Here is a 25,093-nt window from a genome sequence, read left to right as displayed (position 1 = left end):
AAAACTAAAAATATTAATTCAAAATAATAACGTAAGCAATAATACAATTATTTTTGATTAAGAATTACCATCAGCTTCTTATGATAAATCGATATCACATTTAGAACGGATTACAAAATTCAGTTTCTCTCACCCCCCCCCCTTTCTTTTTTTTTTTTTTAATTCTTTCAAAGAGGCTTTTTTGTGAAAAATAAGATGCTCCAAAAACCGAAAACAGAAATACTCGCGCAGTTTCGGTTTCGATAATTAGCGTCGTTTTGCAGCCTCTCAAGACATCTAGAAACGGTAGTGCTGCCATCTATATGTAGCAAACGGAGTTAAATTGTTTTTCTTACGGTGGACGTAAAATTCCATTTATAGTCCCTTGGTTTTCTTAATACCTAAATTCAAATCGTACCAAGAATTCGGAGTCCGTAAATTTCTTTTTTTTTCTAGCAAATGGGTACGCATAATTTTTTCAGGGCAAGAATTCAAAATTGTTTTTTTTTGTGTTGTTTTTTGTTTTTTAATCTTATCTAGACTTCTGATAAATCATTTTCAAGCTAATTTGAAACAGAAAGACAATAGCAAAGTTAATTACTTTTAATGCATTTCTGTGTGAACTTTTGAAACCTTTATTATTTGGGGTATTTTGTAACATTGTTTCTAGAAAGAAAAAAATATTTCCTTAGGAAATGCCCATAATGTGATCGCTTCCGAAAATTTAAAAGTATTTTTTTTTCTAAAAGAACATGATTAAAAACATAGGATTTGACCAATTTTTTTAAAAATTAAAAAAGCTTAACATTTTTGGAAAAATATTTTAATCGATGAAGAGATTTAATTTTATTTTTTTATTAATTCATTTAGAATATGCGTTTCATTTTTATTAAGTTTGCTTTAAAAGAGGTTTTTATACATAATTTTTATTGTTACAATGTTTCTGCAGTATACTTTACTTTTTATTGTCACAACTGTGCAGATTTCTTACGGTACAGAAAGTATAATTTTTGATTATTGCTTCGAGTGTTATAGCTTTTAAAATTCTAAGATACATTAGCTTTCTTGTTTTTCTGTGTGATCAGGAAACAAATACGTTAGCACAGAGTTCCAGAACTAAAAGCCGTGGCACCGTAGAGCATGGCCGTAACTAGAAGTTTATTTTGAGTAGGGTTTTTCCAGCAGATTTCTCACGAAAACTATATGATGTATAAAATTCGATTTCATTTTCAAATATTCTATTGGTTTTTGTTACAATGGGTTATTTGAATGAGAGGAAGCAACTTTTAGGGCATTAATATGATCAAATATAAAATATGACATATCTGTTAAATGAGAGAAAAAAAAGATGTACACATCACAAATCTTCATCAATGTTAAGCAATTGATGCATTTTTCATTGCTCAAAAAATAGATCCGTATACTCGTGTATGCTCTTTCGAAGTAATACTTCTTACATTTCTATTTTTCGACAATGACAAAAATATATGAACTATAGAATTTGGCAACTTCAAATTTAAAAAATAGCGCTAATTTTGTTCGCGTCAGGTATTCAAAATCTGAAGGCAACGCTGTATTATTTTGTAAAAAATTGTGTTCATAATAAATACAACAAAAATTGATACTGAGTTTGTATGATTCGTCGATAGTAAAAATTTTACTTTATAAAAGGAATTGGAAAAAAAATAAAGAAAGAATGAAACAGTAGTAATAAGACAAACAGTAATAAAACAAACATATAATAAAAAGCATATTTTGAAATAGCGTCGAAAATTTTCCTAGGTGTTTTGAACCCTAAAAACTCACCTCTTAAATATTGCCATGCTCTATATCGCTGTAGGAAGAGGCAAAGGGTGTCACAAAGTTAGAAACAGACTAGGACAAAGTAAAAAAATATAATTCTTCGAAGGGAGAGTGAATTGAAAAAGTTTGGAAGCCTCTGTGTTAGTGGATTATTAAAAAAAAATAAATAAATAAGTAGCAAAAGTGAAACACGTTTTTTGAAGCAAAAAACATCCCCCCCCCCATCCCCTCTTATCGAAATATGAGGCCAAAAAGTTGTGCAACAGTTTTAAATAATCTCCAAATTTAGCTGGAAATGGACACTGAAAGAGTTTCTGTAGCATAGTTAACATTGAAAGATATCGACATTCTGATCACCGTTTCCACAACCTTCCATGTCTCTTTAAACTTGGCGACTTTTCTTTAAATTTTACCTGACACTAAAACCTTATATTTCTATAACAGGTGGACTTCAGTAAAAGTGTTATGCGTCAATAAATATTTTTCACTATTTTTGACATTATTTTTCTTTATAACACTATTCGTGTGGTTCCGTGATTAGTATGCATGCAAACTCGGAAAAGATACTGAAATTGATACAAAATTGTAACTTTCTGAAGCATGGAGTGATCAGTTATAGAGCATAGAAATACGAAAACAAAAATAGGAAGTTTTTTAAAGAAAAAAAATTCCTTTGTACTTGAAAAGTAAAAGAAAACGAGCTGATGTGTGCATCACATGATTTCTTTTTACTCCAATTTAATGTCATTTCCCCATTATTGGCAATTTTGATGTGGTTCATTTGTTTACTCTCTAAGTATCACCAACAGTGGCCACATTGAAACCAAATTTAAAATAAAAAAACCCGCTAAATTTGTCGCCAAGTTGGCGACAAAACTTGGCGACCAAAAGACTGACGATATATCGCCAAGTGTCCGACAAATTATAGCACCACTTGAGTTTACATCGAAATTAACAATGATTTCCCCAAAAAGCGGCAAAAGACCCCCTTAGGAACATCCGAATGCAACCAAAAGAGAAGGAGCATAACTAGGCCCCCACTACGAGTCTAAGTACCAAATTCCAATTTTCTAGGACAGATCGTTTTTGAGTTATACGAGATATTTCCGCACATACACACATACATACGTACACACGGACGTCACGGGAAAATTCGTTGTAATTAACTCGGGGGTCGTCAAAATGGATATTTCGGGTGTCTGTAGGTCCCTAGGTATATAACCACGTGTGGTCGGATCGAAAAAAAACCTCAACATTCATTCGGGGGTGAGAAAATGGAAATTAAGGCCAATTTTTGAGTGAATTTTTTTTCGCGAATACGATACTTCCTTTTTTGTAAAAGGAAGTAAAAAAAAAAAAAACGTAAGAAGACAGATTTGCTGGAAACTTCGTACACGTACTTTGTGACTGCAAGGAATCCTTTCTCCGTGCAAGAGAACGAAGTGAGCTTATGATTGAAAATATATCCAACAAAAGATATTCAACCACTTTTGAGCTCACTTCTTTTGCACAGAAAAAGCAGTCATAGCTTCGCTGAAGCACGTGTATAAGTTTCCTGCAAATCTGTGCCTTTTTAAGTTTTTAAATTCTCTTTTGCAATAAAAGCCACTACCTGAAAATCAAGCAGCAATCCATGATTGCTAAAATATTTTTTCAGAAAAGAATTCAATTTTTCATTTACACTAATTTAATTACTTCCTTTTACGAAGTTAAGGAAGTATTGTATTCAAGAAAATATTTTCACCCAAAAATCGTCCTTGATTTTCATTTTGCTCACCCCCGAACGAATATTAAGTTTTTTTTTCAACCCGACCTAAGAACGTATAGACACCCGAAATATCCATTTTGAAGATCTCCGAATTAATTACAAAGACTTTTCTCGTGACGTCTGTATGTATATATGTGCGTATATACGTATGTGTGTATGTATGCCACATAACTCAAAAACGGTATGTCCTAGAAAGTTGAAATTTGGTACGTAGACTCCTAGTGGCGTCAAATTGTGCACCTCCCTTTTCGGTTGCAATCGGATGTTCCAAAGGGGGTCTTTTACACCTTTTTTGGGGGGGGGGGGGAGGATCATCGTTAATGTCAATGCTAACTCAAGTAGTGTTGTAATTTGTCAAACACTCGGCAATATATCGCCAAGCTTTTGGTCGCCAAGTTTTTCGCCAAATTGGCGACAAATTTGGCGTTTTTTAAAATTTGGCTTTATTTTGGCCACTATTGGCGATATTTAGAGAGTTGACCATTGAATCATATTAAAATGTCCAATATTTTGAAAATTAATTTGCATAAAACGGTTTTTTGCTTCAGTTCACAACAAACTTGGGGTAAAAATATTTAAAGCGTTTCTTTGCTTACTTCATGGCACTATTATCATTATATTGGCGTAAAAGGAAGTCATGTGATGCACACATCAGTTCGTTTTTTTAATTTTTACTTCCTTTTACCAAAAAAGGAAGTATTGTATTCGCGAAAAAATTTTCACTCAAAAATTGGCCTTAATTTCCATTTTTCTCACCCCCGAATGAATGTTGAGGGTTTTTTTTCGACCCGACCACACGTGGTTATATGCCTAGGGACCTACAGACACCCGAAATATCCATTTTGACGACCCCCGAGTTAATTACAACGAATTTTCTGGTGACGTCCGTATGTACGTATGTTTGTATGTATCTCGCATAACTCAAAAACGGTACGTCCTACAAATTTGAAATTTAGTACAAAGACTCCTAGTGGGCCCTAGTTGTGCACCTTCAATTTTGGTTGCATTCGGATGTTTCTAAGAGGGTCTTTTGCCCCTTTTTTGGGGGAAATTGTTAATTTCGATGTAAACTCAAGTGGTGTTATAATTTGTCGGACACTTGGCGATATATCGCCAGTCTTCTGGTCGCCATTTTTATTCGCCAACTTGGCGACAAATTTGGCGATTTTTTTTTTAATTTTTAAATCTGTTTTCAATTTGGCCACTGGTGGTGATATTTAGAGAGTAAACTTTTCTATCACATTAAAATTGCCAATAATGGGAAAATGACATTAAAATTGGAGTAAAAGGAAGTCATGTGATGCACACATCAGCTCGTTTTAAATCAGGTTTCCAAATGTCTGAAGTAGTTATAAATATTACGTTGAGCAACCCTCAAACTACTCATCTTTTAAAATTTCAACTGTCAATATATTTACATGTGTCCATCTTCACTTCCAGGCGATTCCGACCTGTCGTGCCGCACGAGCGACGAGTTCCTCCTTCAGTTCCTACGAGCCCGAAAGTACAACGTACCCAAGGCCTACCACCTGTTGAAGAAGTACGTCAACTTCAGGAGGAAAAACGTATCCATCTTCACGGGCATGGACTACGACGAGCTGCACAAGTTGGTCGAGAGCCGGACGCTGGGACTCCTACCCAGCAGGTGCCCGGACGGTTGTGTGGTCTTCGCTGCTAGACTTAGTAAGGCCACAGATAGATTGAATTGGTTACATAAACAGTATTTTTAATAATATTTTATACTATATTGTCATTATTTATGGTAATTATTTTATTTATATATTGATTAATTTATTATTATTGCTATTATTTAAGTTTTTTTTTTTTTTTTTTTTTGAGCAGTCACGATTGCTTATTGTTCTCACTTGACTATTTTTGACGTTCCTTTGATTTTTCCCACCGCCACCCTCCGCACCATCACCGTCGACCGACTCCTCACGATGCTGCTCCTACAGCGAATGCCGCCTCCAGGTTGCATCCATGTCCTACACACACGCGCATGCATACACAACTACACACACGCACGCACACACACCTACACACAACTACCCACACATTCATGCCTGCACACAGACACAAACACATATGCCTACACACACATACACATACCCTCCCCTCCACACACATTCATACACACAACTACCCACACACTTATGCCAGCACACAGTCTACACACACATACACATCCCCCCCCCCACACACAAACACACACGCCTACATACACACACTCGTGATTGCGAAAAACATAATTTGAATTCAAAATGTCAAAATTCAAATTAATTTTTTAATTTTTTTTTTTTTGTAAGAAGTGTGATAGAATTTCCAATTTGGCCAAAATTTATACCAGATGTTCTCAACATTATATTTTCAATTAGTAATAATTTTAAATCTCCGTAATTTAGCTTCTGAACTGAAATATTTCTGAATGCATATTATCAATATTTCTAAACTGAACTTATGTCTTAATTCGCTTTAGACACACACAAAAAAAAAGTTACATTAATGTCAAAAATTCATACATTCTGGTCTGCGAGTAATAAAAATAATTATATCCCTTTTAAAAAAATTCGTATATTTCGCTGTGGACGCAATACAAGTAGTAACATGCCTTTTAAAAATTGATTTATTTTTGCCTGAACACAATAAAAACAGTTAAATCCATAATCGTATAAAAACAGTATAAACCATTAATGAATTCATTATTTCAGTATACGTTTTATGTATCAAAAAAAAAAAATGTTTTCATAAGGGCATAAGTTTTATCAGAAGATTAAGCTGTTTTCATTTGGGATGCTAAGAGTATGAGTTAAACGCAGATAGTTATTTTAACAAGATAACCCCAAACCTGTACACCAGAAGTTATACCAAAAATTCCAAATAATGTGCTAAAATTGTCATTTTTACTCATAAAAATTGTTCGTAGAAAATGTTCCGACTCGGATGCAAAATTTCATGGTTTTTTATAACTTACCTGATTTTTTTTTCGAATTAAATATTTTCGTGACCTACGTGCCTCCTTGTTTTTTTTTTTTTTTTAATTTATGTATTGTTGACTTTCAAAGCTTGTTTGAAAGACAATGTATATATGTTTTCGATCAAAAACGCTGTAAATAAAATACTACTTACATGGAATATATGCACTTTAATCAAAGCGATAATTCTTGTAAAGTTTTTTGGAATATAATTTTTGCCTTATAAAGGCATTAAAAAGATTTTTTTCTAAAAATATTTAATTAAATACTCATACGAAAGAAATCCTCCCTGATCAATTTGTCTTTTATTATTTTATAAAAGCGTAACTATGGAAACATGAAATAAAATAAGTTTAAAATTTTTAATGCAAACTGAGGAAATTAACAATGGATTCAAAAAGCGTAACCGTGGAAACGTGAAAATAAAATAGCTGACAACCTAAATCAAAATGACATATTTCGAAATTGATTTAAAAACGCTTGTAACTTTTTTTCCTTTGAAGATAGAAGCTAATTTTTTCGACCACAGGTCGAGATATTTCTGGAGTAAATAATCACGCTTTTTCCAATGCTGTCAAAAAGAAAACTATGGGACAATTCGTTCACTTTTTAGTGATAGATTTAATGAAGAAAGTAGTGTCTAAATTTCAGCTAAGCCTAAAAAAGTTCGAGCTAAAAACGCAAATTACTCCCGCCGTGATTACGTTAGAGCATTGAAATAAATTGTTTAGAACGCAGAAAATTCTACCCTTTTTAACGATATATAATATTAATATGTGCAAGTAATTCTTCACCCCCTTTAAAAGCCAATAATGGGCAATTTACGTGAAATTTGGGCCTAAATTTGAATAAAAAAAGAACTATTTATCGGATTTTTTCGAATTATAGCCTATGTTACTAAGTAAGAAAGCACCTTTCATATAGTGAAAGAATTTTTCAAATAGGTGCAGTGGTTCCGGAGATTACCTCGAACATATAAACACACAAAAATCCGCCCTCTCTCTTCATTATATTAGTAAAGATTTATTTATTACTTTTGAGCAATCACAAATGACTAATTCGCAACTCCAACGAACTATAGGAGGCACTGCAGTCACTGTCTAATGGCCGACTTAAAAACTAGAACAAACGCATGTGGTAACGAAGAAAATGCTAAAAGTGTTGTGATTTTTGTTCGTATGTATGATATTTTTCGCTTTATTCTTTTTAAATTAATTTTCAAAGTCTTGTGGATATTCTGGCCCACGTAGAAAGAAATGAGAATTCAAGAAGCATTACTAAACGTCAAAGATTAATGCAAACTACGTAGTTCGTAGTTCTAAGCAGCCATTTCCACGATGTTGAATTCGATATTTATCAATTCTTGATAAAACTAAACAATAATTGTGACTTGACAAGAACAACAATTAATGCTAGAAAATTCAATATGACATTACAAATTATTACCGAAAGAAGATGATACTTCTTTGCCTTGCTTGGCTAGCGCTTATTGTTTTGCATTTGTTGCTGAGTTATTTCTCTCGAATTCCCGAATCGGTTAATTTAAAATTTTTCTGTTTCGATTTTTCTAATTTCTGAGTTGCGATTTAATTATGTCAAGTTATGCAAATCATCTACACAATTCTTACGGATATATGGTGGTAGTTTTCTTTTCAGTTGATTGACCATTATTTCTTTTTACTTATCGAATTCTGTAATCTTACTACAATTTTATTCCACTCATGATAAAAATTAAAAATGTTTTAATTAAAAACGCGAAATCTCGCCAAGGCTACTTTGCTCGCACAATACTAAAACTATAACCCTAAACAAATTTGGCGAAACCTTTCAGCTGAGAATAAAAGGAATAAAGTAAAATCTTTCTCGGTGAAACATTTTTCATTTTGTTCTACGATAATATATTCAAGAAAATATTTTGCATACCGTCCATTCCAACTAAATGCTGCTGTAAAACATGGTTAGTTAAATTAATTTAAGATTAAAAAAACTTATATTCTTACAAATTCATACAAAACAATAAAATTTTTTACCTTGTATAACGTTATCCAAGTTTGTTAATCCAGTTTTCGCTTTCACCATTTTCAATCAACTCATATTTTAGAAGGAAATAAGGAAAACTAACATTATTTTGATAAGCTCGAGAATACTACTAGGGGACGAATTAATTTCTGTAACTGAAAGCAAACTAAGACTCATCAATTGCGTTAATAAATACTCAGAACAAACTGCCTGTGTTTACGTCAACAGACACACGTGGAACGCAACGTGGCAATGTTTTAGTTTCATAGGCAGTTTTGTAAATCACCGCAAAGTAGCGTATTCGAGCGCTGGAGTTCCGAATTGTCCTCATTTGATTGAAGTTTGCCTGCCAGGTCCCTTTTGAGGCTCACCGGCCTCCACGCACTGGTACTCCTCCTGAGCGGTGGCGTTTATGTCTCACGGAATTGACTTTATTTACGTCCGACACTCTCAACCTCACGCAATCCTCTTCAGACAGAAGCAGCCTCCAGCCCCTGGAATTCATTTGAATTTTGACGTCTTAAATCTAAATTATGTCTTCGGTAGTAATAATTTGTGATAGGAGTCATTTGTTGATATAAGAAACAAAACGAGTAGGGTGCTTTCGCAATTGCGAAAAACGTAGTTGGAGAATTCAAGACATCAAAATAGGGAAGTTGCAACCTATTAAATGTTCATATTTTGGCTATTGGATATTGTTAATTGACCCTCAAAACTAAAAAATTCACCATCGCCGAATTTTAAAACACCGTGGTTGATTTTTAATGAATTTTCAAAAATCCACGCGCAAAAGGGCGCTCTTCTGAAACGTCACGAGCCTATGTCACAGGGCGCGAATGGGCAGCCTTCCGCCGAAGATCCCTTGTTTTCGCTACGGACATTTTGAGCGCGCTGATATTTATATTTTTTAGAAATTCAATAATCCTTTTGAACACACTAAGGAGGCCGGATTCGTTAAAGCACAATCTAAATAATCTTCCTCATGTAACATCAATGATGATATTCGAATATTTCCGAGAGGATGAGAGGTTTAATGTTCCAGAAACGCGAGGAGATAAGCCTTTTACGTTTCGTCTTCGAAGTCGAATGCGTGAACTTTGGCTTCTCCCCTATCGGAAGAGAGCATGACGTCACTTCCTATGCCATTTGACGTCACAAGCGCTTGAACTTTAAAAATTAATTAAAAAAAAAACTACTATCGTATCGCAAAAATTTTTTCACCTATGATGTTCATACATGTTACTCCATCATAAAAAAATAAAATTGGAAAATCGAAAACTTCCCTATTCAAATTAATGCCAGGGGATAGATGTTGTGCGGCTGGATTTTTTTTCTCCATTTCAAGCTTCTATACTTAGTTTGAAAGGCATTGTGAATAGTTTTCTCTCGCAAAAACATTAAATAAATTACTTATATGCTAAACTTATATACTTATATGCCTATTCTGATAAAATTGTTAAGACAGAAAAAAGCAGATTACTATTTTATTCACTCTTCAGCACCTAGCACTCAACCATTTAAAGTAAGAAAAACAACGTTAAAAATAGCAAAAAATTGCCAATTACAGCTGACACGTGTTTCGGCGTGACAGGAAACGCCTTTTACAATGCAAAAAGTAATGAGCTTATGGATGAAAAGACATTCTTTTCATCCATAAGCTCATTACTTTTTGCATTGAAAAAGGCGTTCCCTGTAACGCCGAAACACGTGTCAGCTGTAATTGGTAAATTTGTGCTATTTTTAACGTTGTTTTTCTTACTTTACTGTTCAGCACAAAGGTATTTATTTATCTTAACTCAACCATTTCTCTGAAAACTGTTATACATCAGCTAAATTTAACGTAATTTATCAGAGTGACAAAAATATCATAAGAAACCAACCACTAACCTCTAAATTTCCAACATTCACATTATTCGTGATTAGTTAGAAATTAGCTTTGAAGAGGGGAGTTGGATATGGAAGACATTATTCGTTTCGTCGACTTCTAAATTTATGAATAACATCTGGGGCCCAATTTTCCGCTTGAAAAAAGAAAGTGAGTGTCAAACCTTTAAACAGATTGGATTAGTTGTATCAATCTTCAACACATAAATCGTGACATATTTAAATTACTAGCTGTACCCGACGCGCGTTGCTACGCCAACAAAAAAATACATCATTATACTGATTTTCATGACAATCGGTTGAACGGGGCAGAAGTTGCTACTCTGCAGTGCCACCTGGTGGCGAGTGGCTTCAATGAGCATATTATGCACCTTCTCCGTTTAAAAATACGTATATCTAGCAATTTTCATAATAATCGGTCCAGGTATCAAGTGAAGCCGTGACTATACTCAAATTTCGTACTCACGCAATTTGCAAGATCAAGAAATCGCTAAAAATTTCAAATAGAAAAAGTTTTAAATCCCCCCGTTGCATGAAAAGCCATAAAACAATAAAGAAAGAATTTATTTGTTCAAACTCAAGAAAAATGGCAACAGCTAACTTCTTATCAATGAGATCTTTCACGCGAATTAATTTCTGCAGCCGATAATTTTATTCGTATTTATCCAATGTATTGTGACTTAAATTGGAATAAAAAAGGAACGATCGATCGGATTTTTTTCGAACTGGTCTATAAACATTCCCAGTACAAAAAATAACAAACGGTGAAAGTTTCAGCCAAATCTGCCGGGTAGTTTTTGAGTTCATGGATGACATACAGACAAACATTCATTTATATATATATATAGAGAATACGAAATTAATTAGTAGTAGGAACTTAATTACAAGTGCGAATCACAATAATAATTAATAAGGAAATAAATTTACTTATTACTTTAAATCGTGAAAATTAACGAAAATATCAAATTTTTTTAAAAAACTTCTTATATTCAATTACTTTAAATTCTTCATTGTTAAAACTGTACTAAGATATTGATTAGGAGTATTTCTGCAGTTTCAAGGACTTTTCTTGAAGTGTTTCCTCCTATAATTAACTTGTTTCCAAAACTTTTTGAACTCTGTTTCTGAATAGTCGTTATTTTTCCATATGTTGCTTTGTTCAAAACTAACGCAACCAGTATTCACTTTTAAGTCCATGTCAATAAAAGCAGCGAGGTAATTTTTACAGTCAGTCGGAAGTTTTTCAACTTAATATCTGCTAAAATTCCGAAAAAAGTAAGTTACAGATACATTTTTGTTTTTCTCCAAAAATTTTCAGGTTTGAAATATGGTAATGGCACCAGTAACCAGATAAGGGTCCTGGGCGGTCATTCCAAGCTCGTCAGCTCGCGAGATCGAGATTTTCGCTCACGTGATCGGTTGTGACGTAGAAATGTTGCAAAGTAGTATTCTAATCTACTCGAACCTAGCCGCAAGCTAAGTTCTAGTACTTTAGAATACTACTTTGTGACATCTCTACATCACAACCGATCACGTGAGCGAAAATCTCGATCTCGAAAGCTGACGAGCTAGGAATGACCGCCCAATCATAAGTTTGGACTTAAATCATAATAATTTTAGGCGAGAAAAACTGATGTTGCTGTGACCCATGAATACGGTGAAACCATCCAGTGTTATCAGAGTGAATTTTATGAGTCAGTTGGTATATATATATATATATATATATATATATATATATATATATATATATATATATATATATATATATATATATATATATATATAAGGCAGTGGTGGAAGGTTACGTGCAACTACCACGAGGTCAGCTGGTGTTTCATTTTAATTAAATAAGTTTTAGATGCTAAAGTGTCAAACTTAACAGTAATGAAGTCGTTTTGGCAATAGATATTCGTTCGTTCCCTGTATTGTAATCGTTGCTTTGTAACACGAGATCTTGGACCAGATATTTTTTAAGTTAATATTCCGTTTGAGGTTCATATAAATGCAACTTTCTTTATCACTTTTATTGGCATTTTAATTGCTGTTGCCTCTTTTTACTTTTCTGAATAAGATGCCGGATATGATACTTTGCAAATAACATAGGTCAAAGCAGCAATCGGTTTTAAAAGACTTAATATTATTATTTTTTGAGCAATCACGATTGATTATTGTTCTTACTTGACTGGTTTTGGCGTGCTATGGTTTTATTCCCCCCCCCCCGCCTCCCTCTGCAACACCACCGTCGGCCGGCCGCCTCACGATGCTGCTCCTCCAGCGAAAACAGTCTCCAGGTTGCGTCACTTACTTGCCTACACTTACACATACACCTACACACACATACACACACGCATACATACAGACACCTACACATACACACACAAACACATACACACAACTAAATCACACATAAACATACCCCCTAACACAACTACCCGCACAAATACACATGCATACACACACATACGCATACCCCCCCTCCACACACACAAGCACACACGCACACACGCCTACATACATACACACACACACACACACACACACACACACACACACACACACGTGATTGCGAAAAACATAATTTGAATTCAAGATGTCAAAGCCCAAATTGTTATTATTATTATTATTATTTTTTTTTTTTGCCATGATGCTTATTTTCCCAACTTGATAGTAGTTACGATGGGCTATATTGATCTCTCTCTCTTTATAGACAATTGGAGTCCATCCGAAGCTTCCATCGAAGTGCTGAGTCGAGGCATCGTCCTGTTCCTGTATCATTCCATAAACGATCCCTTGACACAGGTCAATGGCTACAAAGTCATCCTGGATGCCAAGAGCCACCCCCTCAAACACCTCCGGTTCTGCACACCTCACAACATTTGTCTCCTCTACAACGGAACACAGGTGAGATACTGTTCACCTCTGAGAAGTTGAGCTATGGCCTTGAACAAGTCCATTTCTTTCAAGGGAGAGCAGTCAGTAAGAAGAGGAATTGATAGGCGCAGAGTTGGGCTGCCATTGCAACCCTTTTATTGGGGAGAAAATCCTGTACCGCTTGCTACTTCTTACCTGAATGATATTGTATGCCAAATGGTCAGTAACACTGCAAACGAAATCCACAAGTTCTAAAGCCGTTCTTCCTCACCCTTATTTCAACAAATGGAATCGTTTAATCGCTCGGGCAGCGGAGCTCAACTTGCCAGAGGCAGACAGTAAAGCTGTCTCAAACGTCTTTAAAGTGATGTTTGATTACATCAGGGAAAGTGAACATGTTCGGGGGCCGTCCCAAGAAATTTGTCGACACTGAGACTCTAAAAACACAATTCAAAGCTATCTATCTTAGTAGGAGAAGAGGCGGGAGATTTTGTATCTCTCTGGATTATTCACTGTGATTCTGGAGGGAACTGAAATTGACGTTTCATAAAAACAAGATTTTAGGCTGGAATCATTGTATATAAAGGTGTCTCAAATATCTTTTAAAACAATGATTGATCAAAAATAGAATTTATGTTGATTCAAAAAAGTAATTTGCGTTTCGTTATTCAATAATCTGTGAAGAAATGCAGTGTGGCTGATTGTGACATTTTTAAACCTAATTTTCACCATTTTTTGCATAATTAATTGATTTACGTAAATATAGGTTTCTTTGATTAAGTAGGTGTTTCGATTTTCAATTTAAAGACAATATTCGGCGCCATCCTAATGGAAAAGACATAAACAGACGAATTATGAGAAAAGATCGTCTAAGTTTCTACCATACTCCAGGGATTGGTTGTTACACCACCTGGGACAAATTGTGAAGTGAAAATCGAGCCTGGCTAAAATCTTATATAATTAAAAACTGAACTTATGTATCTGTGTATGTACCTATGTAGTCATCTATGTCCAAGTTTCTTCTCCCGAACAAGTGAACTGACCATCGAACCAGGTATCGATGGATTCGTAATCTTACCGTTTTTATGTTTGGCTATTTAATATAATTCTCCGATAATAATTAGCGGAGATATTAATTAAAACTATTCGCAACTCCAATAAACTGTAGGGGGCGCTGCAGCCACTGTCTAATGGCGGATGAGAAAGGTAAAACAAACAAATGCCGTAATTTAGAACTTTCCTTGAAGCTTAGTGAATGACATTAATTTTTCATCGTCTTTGTGGAAAGCTTTCTTTTCTATTCCTCTGAAATTACATTACACCACAAACTGTCTGAAGCCTTTAATTTACCCCAAAGAAACCACGTGGAAGGGAATGTTTTACCTTTTTTAGTAGTATTGTTGATCACCTCAAGGTAGCGTATTCGAGCTCTGGAGTTGCGAATTAATTATGACACTTAGATTTCGACATAAAATTCTTTTTTTTTTCGAAGGCTTTCCTCCATTCAAATTATTATTCAGTGCTTCATCTCAACTTTCCGCAACAATGCTTTTATTAAAATTTATAGCGTGAAGAAAATCACTGAGACGAAAGATCTGTCGCCATTTTTTGTCTCGAATATGAGCAAATAAAGTTCTGGGTTTTGTTTTAAAGGCTTCTCCTGTAATCGAGGGATTTAAAATGTTTACTTTTTAGTTATTTTTCCGAAATTTGCCGCAAAATTTTACTGATTTTTTGTTCAAGAGCCTGATTGTTGAACACGCGTCACTTGACATAACTTTTATTTTCGAGGTGGACCGTGCAAAGCCGGGCGACGTAGCTAGTACTTTTTATTTAGAACAGTCATATTTTAAAATGCTTAATTTACATTAAAAAGCACCGCATTTAAATATTAACATATTTTACGGAGCAGTAGTGTGCCGCACTAAAACAAAAATATGTTAACTTCTCAGATAAAACGAAATAATGAGCTTAAATCAAACAAACACTTTGTTTTATTATTTCTTTTGGGTCTTATTTTATTGCTTATGATTAAGAAATAAAATGACGCTGTGATGACAAGGATGAAAAAATATCCAGTAAATGTTTATATTGTTTATCCATGCAGTATTGATCAGTTCCTTGATTGAATTTTCAGTTTTACAATGCAAAGCACCACGTGATAGAGATTTGTCTACTAATTTTCTTCTTTTGAAATTTCTTGAAATCGTCTAAGGTATAGTCTACACAATGAAGATCTAAGATCTTTTACTCGATACTAAATCTCGCAGTCCATCAGATTTAGCTACAAGATGCTGCTTACACGCGGGGTTTAATTATAATCTGTTATGTTTTTGACATCACGAAGAAAGTTATCAGAATTAATTTTAGAATTATTTAAATAGAAATTCTTGAATAAAGCAACAATTTCCTTTACTTCTTACAAGGAAACAAAATTAAACATTATCTGAAACATCCCTGCTTTTATGTAAAACAATGCAATGCACAGAAATCTAGATTTTCAGATAACGTATAAGAAAATGAAATATTTTTTAATGTTTGATAGTTGGAACCGAGACTGGTCAATAAACCAAGTAAACAATCATTCATTTATTAGTTTCAAAAATATCAACAAAACAAGTTAATGAAAAGTAGTTATGTCCTTTTGAGATTTCAGTAGTTAGTGTTGTCTGACTTTTGAATGGCGGTATGCATACCATCAGTCTTTAGTTGTGAGGTGTCCTAACCTTTCTTTTATTTCAAGGAATGCTTTCCTGGCCGATTCAAGGGTATTCACATCATCAACATGTCCCTGACTTTCAAGGCAGCCTGGACACTCATTCAACCATTCCTTTCCGAAAAGCTCAAAAAGAGAGTGAGTAACATGTTCGATACCTATCTCATGATTGCTTTAATGGATGAAATACTGTATCGAGATTGCAACCGTTTCTCAATATTACGAGTTAAGAGCTTTTGTTTTTCTTTTTTCTTTTCTTTTTTTTTTTTTTTGTTAACTTTGATTGCTGCTCAATCTCACTTAGTGAAAAACATTGTTTTACCCTTTCTGAAGTCGTGTCACAATCTCAAGAGTTTTTTTTTTTTTTTGAGTAATCACGATTGCTTATTGTCCTCACTTGACAGTCTTTGGCGTCTGGTTCCTTTTTCAGCTTGAACCAGGGGCCTCTGCAGCACCACCGCCCACCGGCCTGTGCAGGCGGCGCGGCTGCTCCGGTCCTGAGCTATCCGCTTCTCCTGGTCGGAGGCGTCCATGTACTGTTTGACATTTTAAACCGCAACCTTCCTCAAATTTGCGCATGCGTCAGGTCGCTTCTGATTTTATCAAAATAGGGGAGATATTGATAAGAAAGATAACGAATGTGAGGGGGATTTTTTTTTTTTTTTTTTTTTTTTTTTCCGTTGGATTCGTTTATTAGAAATGTTGGTTCGAGTTGAGGCTTTTTTTTTTTTTTTTAGCAGAAATGCTACCATGGTGCATTCTCTTCAGCAAGCTGTCACCCCTTTTTAAAATAGAACCGTTCAACGGTGCTAGTTGCGGCTTTCGAGATCAGACAGTACTCAAGCACGCACGCTCACACACACACGACTTCACACACATACACTCACACATGCCTACGTACACACACACAGGTCTACGCACACACACAAGCCTATAACTCACACACTTACACACATAACTATGCACACGTAACCGCACAGGAGGAGAGGCAAGCTTGGGGGGACAGGAGCTGTTTCTAGAAACAATAACTCTAATGAATAGGGTCCTGTCGCAGTTCGTGATTGCGAAAAATATAATTTGAATTCAAAATTTCAGAATTCAAATTAATTTTTTTATTATTATTATTATTATTTATTTATTTCTGTCAAATTTTGTAGGAGCGAAAATTAATTTCAGTAACACAAACTATGCCGCAGTCCATGCTGGATGTGACGGTTACCTTTAACCACAATTTTTTCTGTTTTTTTACGATGTCAAAAAAAATTTCGTGAGCCCATGAAGTATTATGGCGCAAACCGCATATTCATACGATCAATTCATTGCTTTTCTACAAATTTTTAAAATGTGTCAAGGACTTTTCGGACATTCTTTATATTTTGCATTCTACTTATAGTAGTAGCGCAGCGAGTCGTTTTAGAGTTTAACCGCTAGCAAAACTCTTAGTTTAAAGTCACCGTACAAAACCTAGTACGGTATTGTATGCAGGGTGTTCCGTTTTAACCTGCAAAGACCTTTATTTTCGCAACCGTTTGTCCTAGATGTATACTTCAAATTGCAAAAATGTTCAAAATCAGATGCACAGTTAAGAAATTGAAAGTTTGAAGTGAAAATAAAAGTGAGTCGAAAAATACAAAATTTAACTTTTTATACGGGCCTTAAGTCCCCAACTAATGTTTAGAGAAATATTCTCCATTCAAAACTATTACTGACACAAAAAACTCGACATTTGTGCAATCAAAACTCAAGGAGATATTCCAGTTTAAAGGTTTTAGGGACCATACGGAAGATGAGAATGGAACTTATCGCCCTTTCAGAGGAATGACAAGTTGTGGAGGAAAGAAAAACTAGGTGTATTTATATTTTTCATTGATATTCAAAAATAAATGCAAATGTTATTCCATGATACGCAGACACACACTACAAAACCTCGAACAATTTGAAAAACCTCACGCTATGCACACATATAATTTTAAACACTTGTTAACCTCTATATTTTCTCCCCAAAAGGTGTTATTGACGGCGAGTGTAAAGTGGTGTATCACAAAACGCTCCGTTTCATGTCTCGGCAAATATTGGTCGTACTAATGTCAAAGATTTTGTATAGTAATTATTTTTCAATGGAGATGTGGAAAACTTATAAATTTTGCATATTCAGTCGAATTTGCATGTAATTTTTCTTTATGCTGAAAGGTTTAGTCACCTAGTGCGAGGCAGCAGCAAAAAAATTTACTTATAAAGCGAGTCGCTTATTTGCTAAATTCGGTCTCCCACTTGCATGCCTGCTAGTGGTAGGATGTACAACGTCTATATTTTTAAATTGTAAAAAAAAAGAATTTTATTTTATATTCAAGTGTTCTTCATAAGTTCTCATGTTCGTGGCCAATTGGACCCGCGACAGAGATTATCTCCCTAAATATAAGTTAGGGGACCTGGGGCGCGTATAAAAAGTTAAATTTTGTATTTTTTGACTCATTTTTACTTTCACTTCAAACTTTCAATGTCTTAACTCTGCATCTGATTTTGAACATTTTTGCAATTGGAAGTAAACATCTAGGACTAACGGTTGCGAAAATAAAGGTCTTGAGGATTAAAACGAAACACCTGGTATACATGCACGCTTTTTTATGACCAAAATACAAGCCTCTTACAGGATGACCCTCTGACTGCACTAGCAGTTTAGAGTACTATTCTATTTGGAGCAGGGGAATAACGACATGATTTTAAGATTTAATTTAGCTATTCTCAAAATCCTTATTTGTATGGTAGTATGGTAATGTATATATTATAACCACTTGTTATAATCAAACCTTCTCCAGGAGAAATATCTGGCTTATGATCAAACCTCTCACAGAACTCTTGGTTCTAAGGCGTATCGCCAGTCTCTATTAACTATTCTCAAAATCCTTATTTGTATGCTAGTATGGTACACTGTTAAAACTACAGGTTGCATTCGGCACCTTTCAGGGGTGAAACGCTTGTTCACCAGCGGCACCCAATACGGAGCCGAAATTTCACCTCTAACTAGGGTGAAAAACAGGCACCTTTCAAAAAGTAGGCAGCCAGGGTGAAAAGAATGAACCTTCGGAGAGAGAAATGGCACCCCTTACTGTAGATCCTCCCCCCCCCCCCTCCCCCGTATTGTGTGCGTTTTTGAATACAGTTGTGTATTTTTCTTTTTTTAATAGTTTTGTTTTGATTCATGATAGTCTACGTTTTGCACACTTTTCACATTGCATGAATTCAGTACTGGAAATGATTAAAACTTGTAATTACAGCATTTGACCATATTTCAGAGTTTTCAACATAGTTAAGAAGTGCTCATTGCTTTAATTCATCTGATCGTTCTCTACATAAATGTTTCTCAACCTCTTTTGACCCACGGGTCGGTAAAAACAAATGAAAAACATTGCGGACCTGTGAAATTTTTATCCTTTTCTTAAAAATAAATAAAATAAATAATAATTATTATAATAACTCTCGGGGCGGTAAAAAACTTGGGAAAAAATTCTGCGTACTGATGAGTTTTCTTTTTTTTTTTTGTTTTACAAAGTAATATTAAAGATGAATAAAACAATAAATATCTACAGACTTTATTTGGTATCAAAGAGTTGTCACAAATATATTTAAAGTTAAAGACGAGTAATTATTTGAATAATCATAGTTAAGTTAATGATCATTTGTGAGAAATAACCGCACCGAAAGTAAAGTGTAGATGTACTTATGAATTATTTACATGAACAGCCAAAAATATTCTATGATATTAAAGTTACGATAAAACAAAATCGTTTCTCAAACGTTCAACATTTCAATCAAAATAACAATAAAATAAAATGCGCATAAAATTTTTCGACAGTTAAAAATTTAAAGAAACTCCTAACACTATCGAATAACCGCTAACAGGAAATGATTCAAACACTTGAACGAAAAAGCAAAAGAAAAAGATAGACGGAGAGAGATTTCTTTTTTATTTTTTGCGTTCGCTACACGAAGCACAAGAATCATTTTTATTTAGGTTCTCACTTGTTGGTTATTGAAAATATCATTGCGGTTACTATTTCGGTGATTAAATGTTGCTTATCGAGTACTCAAGAAAATAATGATAGATACATTTAGTAGCGTTTTGTGTGAATGATGGAATTTTCACGATAGTAACGGTAACCTGAAAATAAACAACTAACGGTACTACGGTATCGTAACGGACTAGCGGTAACTGAAAAGCATTAAACGTACTTTTAACTATGTTTGAAAGCCCTAAAAGCTACAAAGTGATCAAAAGCTGTACTTACTTGTTATTTTAAAGAATTATCCTACAAAAGTTGAGATTTAATCCAATAGTGTACTTCATTCAATGTGAAAGACGTAGAAGCCACGCGTAGTGCAACCTATCATTCGTCCGCCATATTGAAGTGGTTGAATGGTGAATGTATGCCGGAAGCGCATGCGCCAGCAAGTCATTTAGCGATTGCTTGCTGTTTTGGCACCCCTGTCTACGACTGTCTGCTACTTTCGCACCTCTGCTTTACTTCCTGGCCAGTATGGCACCCTTGGTCACCATGCTTTCACCTTAGGGGGAATATATTCACTCGTCTGGAACCTCTGGTTATAACAGTGTAATATATATATTATAACCTCTTATTATAACCAAACCTACTCCAGGAGAAATATCTGGCTTATGATCAAACCTCTCACAGAACTCTTGGTTCTAAGGCGTATCGCCAGTCTCTATTAACTATTCTCAAAATCCTTATTTGTATGCTAGTATGGTAATATATATATTATAACCTCTTGTTATAACCAAACCTACACCAGGAGAAATATCTGGCTTATGATCAAACCTCTCACAGAACTCTTGGTTCTAAGGCGTATCGCCAGTTCAAGTATGGTATTGTGTATACGTGCAAGCTACAGTGACCAAAGGGCAAACTTCCTCCCCAGGGGAAAATTCGGACCTGTTATATTATGAAGAACCTATCCCTAGGAGAGAACTATGGTTGCGCTTGCGGCTTATTTAGGGCAGACTATTATATTAGAGTAGTTTTAACAAGTATTGATGCACTTCAGAAAAAGGCAACTCGATGCTTATTACGGTGTGTAAGGCGGAAAACTTCATATTTATTTCAAAGGATTTTTTTTCTCCAACTTACGTCAAAGTATTTTTTTGTGACGGAGTTACCGTAGTATTTTTTCTAACTAAATACTGCACTTAAACTTTTTAAAGATGTTGGCTTAACTAACATTTCAGTTTGGCAAAATTTTCCAGAGATAAGTGGTAGTTACTCAAAGATGATGATGTGAGAAGCTTCTTGGTATGTATCTTTTCACTTTTGCATGCATGAATTTTTTTATTGTAATGAAGCACTTGATTTCCCATCTTTGCTTACCGTTTCTGTTAAGCGCATTTGAGAAATTTAAAGTTAATAACTAATAATCCCCACAGTTTATGAACAGAAGTGCACCTGTTAATAATTTATTATAAATGTGTGATGTATAGATATTTAGTCCACATAAGAGGTATATCTTTCTTTTAGCATTTAAGTACACTCCTAACAGCGAGAATGCAACTTTGCACTCTTAACTCGTAATTCTTGAATACATGCAGACATAGAATCGCTTTCCGCTTGTTAAGAACCAAATCTTATACTGTATATGGTTTCTTAAACCATCGCATACAAGCCTTCGTGTTAAGTGACACCAAGGAAAAACGTTTAATTGATTTAATTAAACATACTTATTGCCTTATCAACACCCGTCTCAAGAATTATAACTGAATTTACAGAAAAATATGTATAGAAAGATTTTATTTTTCGAAATCTTTTTATTTATGCAACAATAGTGCTTTTGCACTTAAAACCAATTTTAAAAGAAAGTAAGAACTTGATAACTTGATACAAAAAACGAAGTTTTATCTCTCATTGTCACTTAGTTTTGTTAGCCTGAAAACTCGGATCTTCAGAGCACCTCTGGATCTCAATGCTTCAGGCCACCGTGACGTCATACGCTCGCAAGTGTGCGTGTACCAGGCATCTTCCGATGTCTGCAGTATGCGTATGTGACGTCAGAGATGACTGAGATAGTGAGGAATTACAAACCTATCCACAGTGTTCGTAAAGGAAGTAACTCGGTTTCAGCGAATTCAATATCTTTGTCATAATTCATGCTGCAATTACTAAAGCACTATAGCAAACATAAAAGAAAAACGTTAAGAATAATAATAAACTTCACAGCTAATAGAATATTCAATTCGAGTAGAACTCAAACAGAAAACTGGAAACGATTGTACAGCAGAACAATGCGTGTTACTGAATTAATAAGCTCCTCCATACCCCCCCCCCCCCTTTCTCGTTTCGCTCCCCAATCCACGCTCGCTGCGCCATCTGGACTTCTTGCCATTTCTCTTGGCTGTCTTCATGACCACTTGACCCAGCAACGAATGGTTGATACCTTACAGGAGTCAAACCATACGTCAGCCCATGAATCTTACGGATTTCTAACAGCCGCTATATAGATAGGCCGACGCATCAGCTTAAGTTTAGCCATTTTGGATCGGATTTCCATTGTTGCACTGCTAGGGTTACCACAGCAAAGTTTCGGATTTCGCCAAATTTGCCGAAAATAATATTTTATTTAATAAACAATTCACGTGCCGCGAATAATCGATCGCAGTGAACAATCACCAAACGCGATAACTCGGCAGAAAAGGAAACCACTCAAAAACGCGCTCCGATCCAAAAAGGCTGATCTTAAGCTGATGCGTCGGCTCGTATATATAGGGGCCTTAGGATTTCTGGATAGACGTGCAGATAACGCACGGACTTAGTGACTATTTGGTGGCGGCACTTTTGAGACTCCCTGTACTAAATGCATGCAAAAACGACGCTATCTCATAAGAGGCAACTATCATAACAGAACACCTTTTCCTTATTTATTAACTTGTTTTTTTTCTTTCATAGATCATCTTTCATGAGAACAATGACACCCTCACAGATTACTTTCCAGCGTCTATGCTTCCTGTGTCCTTCGGTGGTCAGCTGACTGACTACGACTCCACCACGTGGCTCAAGAACGCGCTGCAGCCCGAACATCTGGACAGACTAGCTAACTGATTGGATGTCCCATCGAAGCCATCATCGTGTCTTTTGTAAAAAAAAAAAACATTACATTTACGCGAAATCTTGCCCTGGCAAGATTTAAATCATGACATGCCGATCCAAACCACATTTTGAATCCTCGAGAACTACTACTTCCTTCTTGTCCACTCATATTCAACCTTCGCTGTTAGTCCCTTGTTGTTACGCCGTATCGAAGAAAAAACGAAATATTAAATTTAAATAAAAATTTATTTTGAGTATATCATCAGAAATCATTAAACTTTCTATCGCAGAAAGAGGTTGTCGTAAAAAATTTTCTGTGAAGAAGAATGAAATTATTCTTTTACTCGTCTATTTTAAACTCGAATGCTGTGGTACATTAAAACAATATAATATCAATTAAGCAACAGGTATTAGTAGGTTTTCTTCGACGAGTTTTTGGTAAGTGTTCTAGTTCTTGGAAACAAAGTGTCGGATGAATCAGCTGCATTAGAACCACTATGAAACCTAGGCGGACTCTCCGCCGCCATTTTGGTGCCAGAAAACATAAGCATGCTACTATATTGGCAAAGTTTTTGCTTTTTTTTTTAACTTTTTTTCTGAGCCGCGTGCTCTTCAATAAAAGAATCAGTTAAATTAGAAAATTCAATTTACAATCAATGCTACTTAACAAATATGGAAGGCATCAAAATGGCTGATATGTTAGCTTGTATTCATAGGCACCTTACTACAGTGATGTTATGTAAGGTCAATTCCATACTGTCCTCTTAGGGCGACTTCAACATGTAAATATTCCCTTTTTCGAAGGATTTCATTTTATAAATCATTCTGCATTTCAGCAAAGAAATAGATTGTTCTTTATTCGCTTGGATGGAAAATATTTTGTATCCGTATTTCAACGAGTCTTTTGAATTAATGTTGGAAAATTGTTTACTTTGATAGCTACAAGTTGCTATCATTATCTACTAAAAATAAAAAATACGGTAAGTTATGTCTAATTAGAAATGTGTTAGGTTTAAAAAATCTGGCAAAAGCAAGTTTTCCGAGAAAACTCTAAAACAAGTCGCTAAAAATATATCAGATATGATAGTACCGAAATGGAAATGTTGCAAATGAATTGTGTTAAAGATGTCACACCAATTGGTAGATTCAACATTCTAATATTACATTATAGTGAAGTTATCAAATAATGGCTATCTTTGAGAATAATTTTAAATGATGGATTTCATCGCAACCAATGAATAAGGGATTTGCAACAAAAAGTTTGTTAATTAATTATGTCCATCAGCCATTGACATACGGAGAATATTTATGACGAATAATGTCTCTGACAACAACAATTTCGTACCTTTTCAAATACTGTGGGTCATTGCAGGTAAAACCTAGCCAGATTTCCTAAAAGTAGATTGATTATGTGAGGAAATTTTACTTTTTTGTAAAAAATAAAGAGCAAACGACTTTTGTTTGGACAACTCCTTGAGAATGATTTTAAATGATGGATTTCATCACAACCAATGAATAAGGGATTTGCAACAAAAAGTTTGTTAATTAATTTTGTCCAGCCATTGACATGCGGAGAATATGTATGACAAATAATGTATCTGACAACAACAATTTCGTACCTTTTCAAATACTGTGGGTATTTGCTTTGAAAACCTAGCCAGATTTCCTAAAAGTAGATTGAATATGTGTGGGAAATTTTACTTTTTTTTTTTTTTTTTTTGCAAAAAAATAAGAGACGACTTTTGTTTGGACAACTCCTTGAAATTATGGTTCTTCCATACATGTCAAGAAGGCCATGTTTTTCTGCAGGAGCAATGGGAAAGAACACGGGATGAGAGCGAGCGAAAGTTAATCTAGATAAGGAAAATATCCAAAATTATTTCAAGCTAGTTGAAGCTTTGTGATTAAACCCTCTTCAAACACAATTTCACCAATTAGACAAAGCTCATTGTATTTTGAAATCTTTTTTCTCATCACAGTTCAACTGTAT

General features: G+C 34.8%; 1 protein-coding gene across 1 annotated transcript in view; it reads left to right on the top strand.

Moving 5' to 3' along the window:
* Positions 1 to 23,126, top strand: part of LOC129227649 (retinaldehyde-binding protein 1-like) — an 82,619-nt gene extending 59,493 nt beyond the window's left edge. Inside the window, exons 3-6 of the mRNA XM_054862239.1 lie at positions 4,991 to 5,233; positions 13,133 to 13,326; positions 16,040 to 16,150; positions 22,963 to 23,126. Of these exons, the coding sequence (XP_054718214.1) occupies positions 4,991 to 5,233; positions 13,133 to 13,326; positions 16,040 to 16,150; positions 22,963 to 23,115 (701 nt within the window). The 3' untranslated portion in view covers positions 23,116 to 23,126. The remainder of the gene's footprint in view (positions 1 to 4,990; positions 5,234 to 13,132; positions 13,327 to 16,039; positions 16,151 to 22,962) is intronic.
* Positions 23,127 to 25,093: the final 1,967 nt, after the last annotated feature.

The sequence above is a fragment of the Uloborus diversus genome, chromosome 8 (assembly GCF_026930045.1).
Source record: "Uloborus diversus isolate 005 chromosome 8, Udiv.v.3.1, whole genome shotgun sequence".
Classification (NCBI taxonomy): domain Eukaryota; kingdom Metazoa; phylum Arthropoda; class Arachnida; order Araneae; family Uloboridae; genus Uloborus; species Uloborus diversus.
The sequence above is the reverse complement of the archived record's forward strand: the minus strand, read 5'-3'. Positions and strand labels throughout refer to the sequence as shown.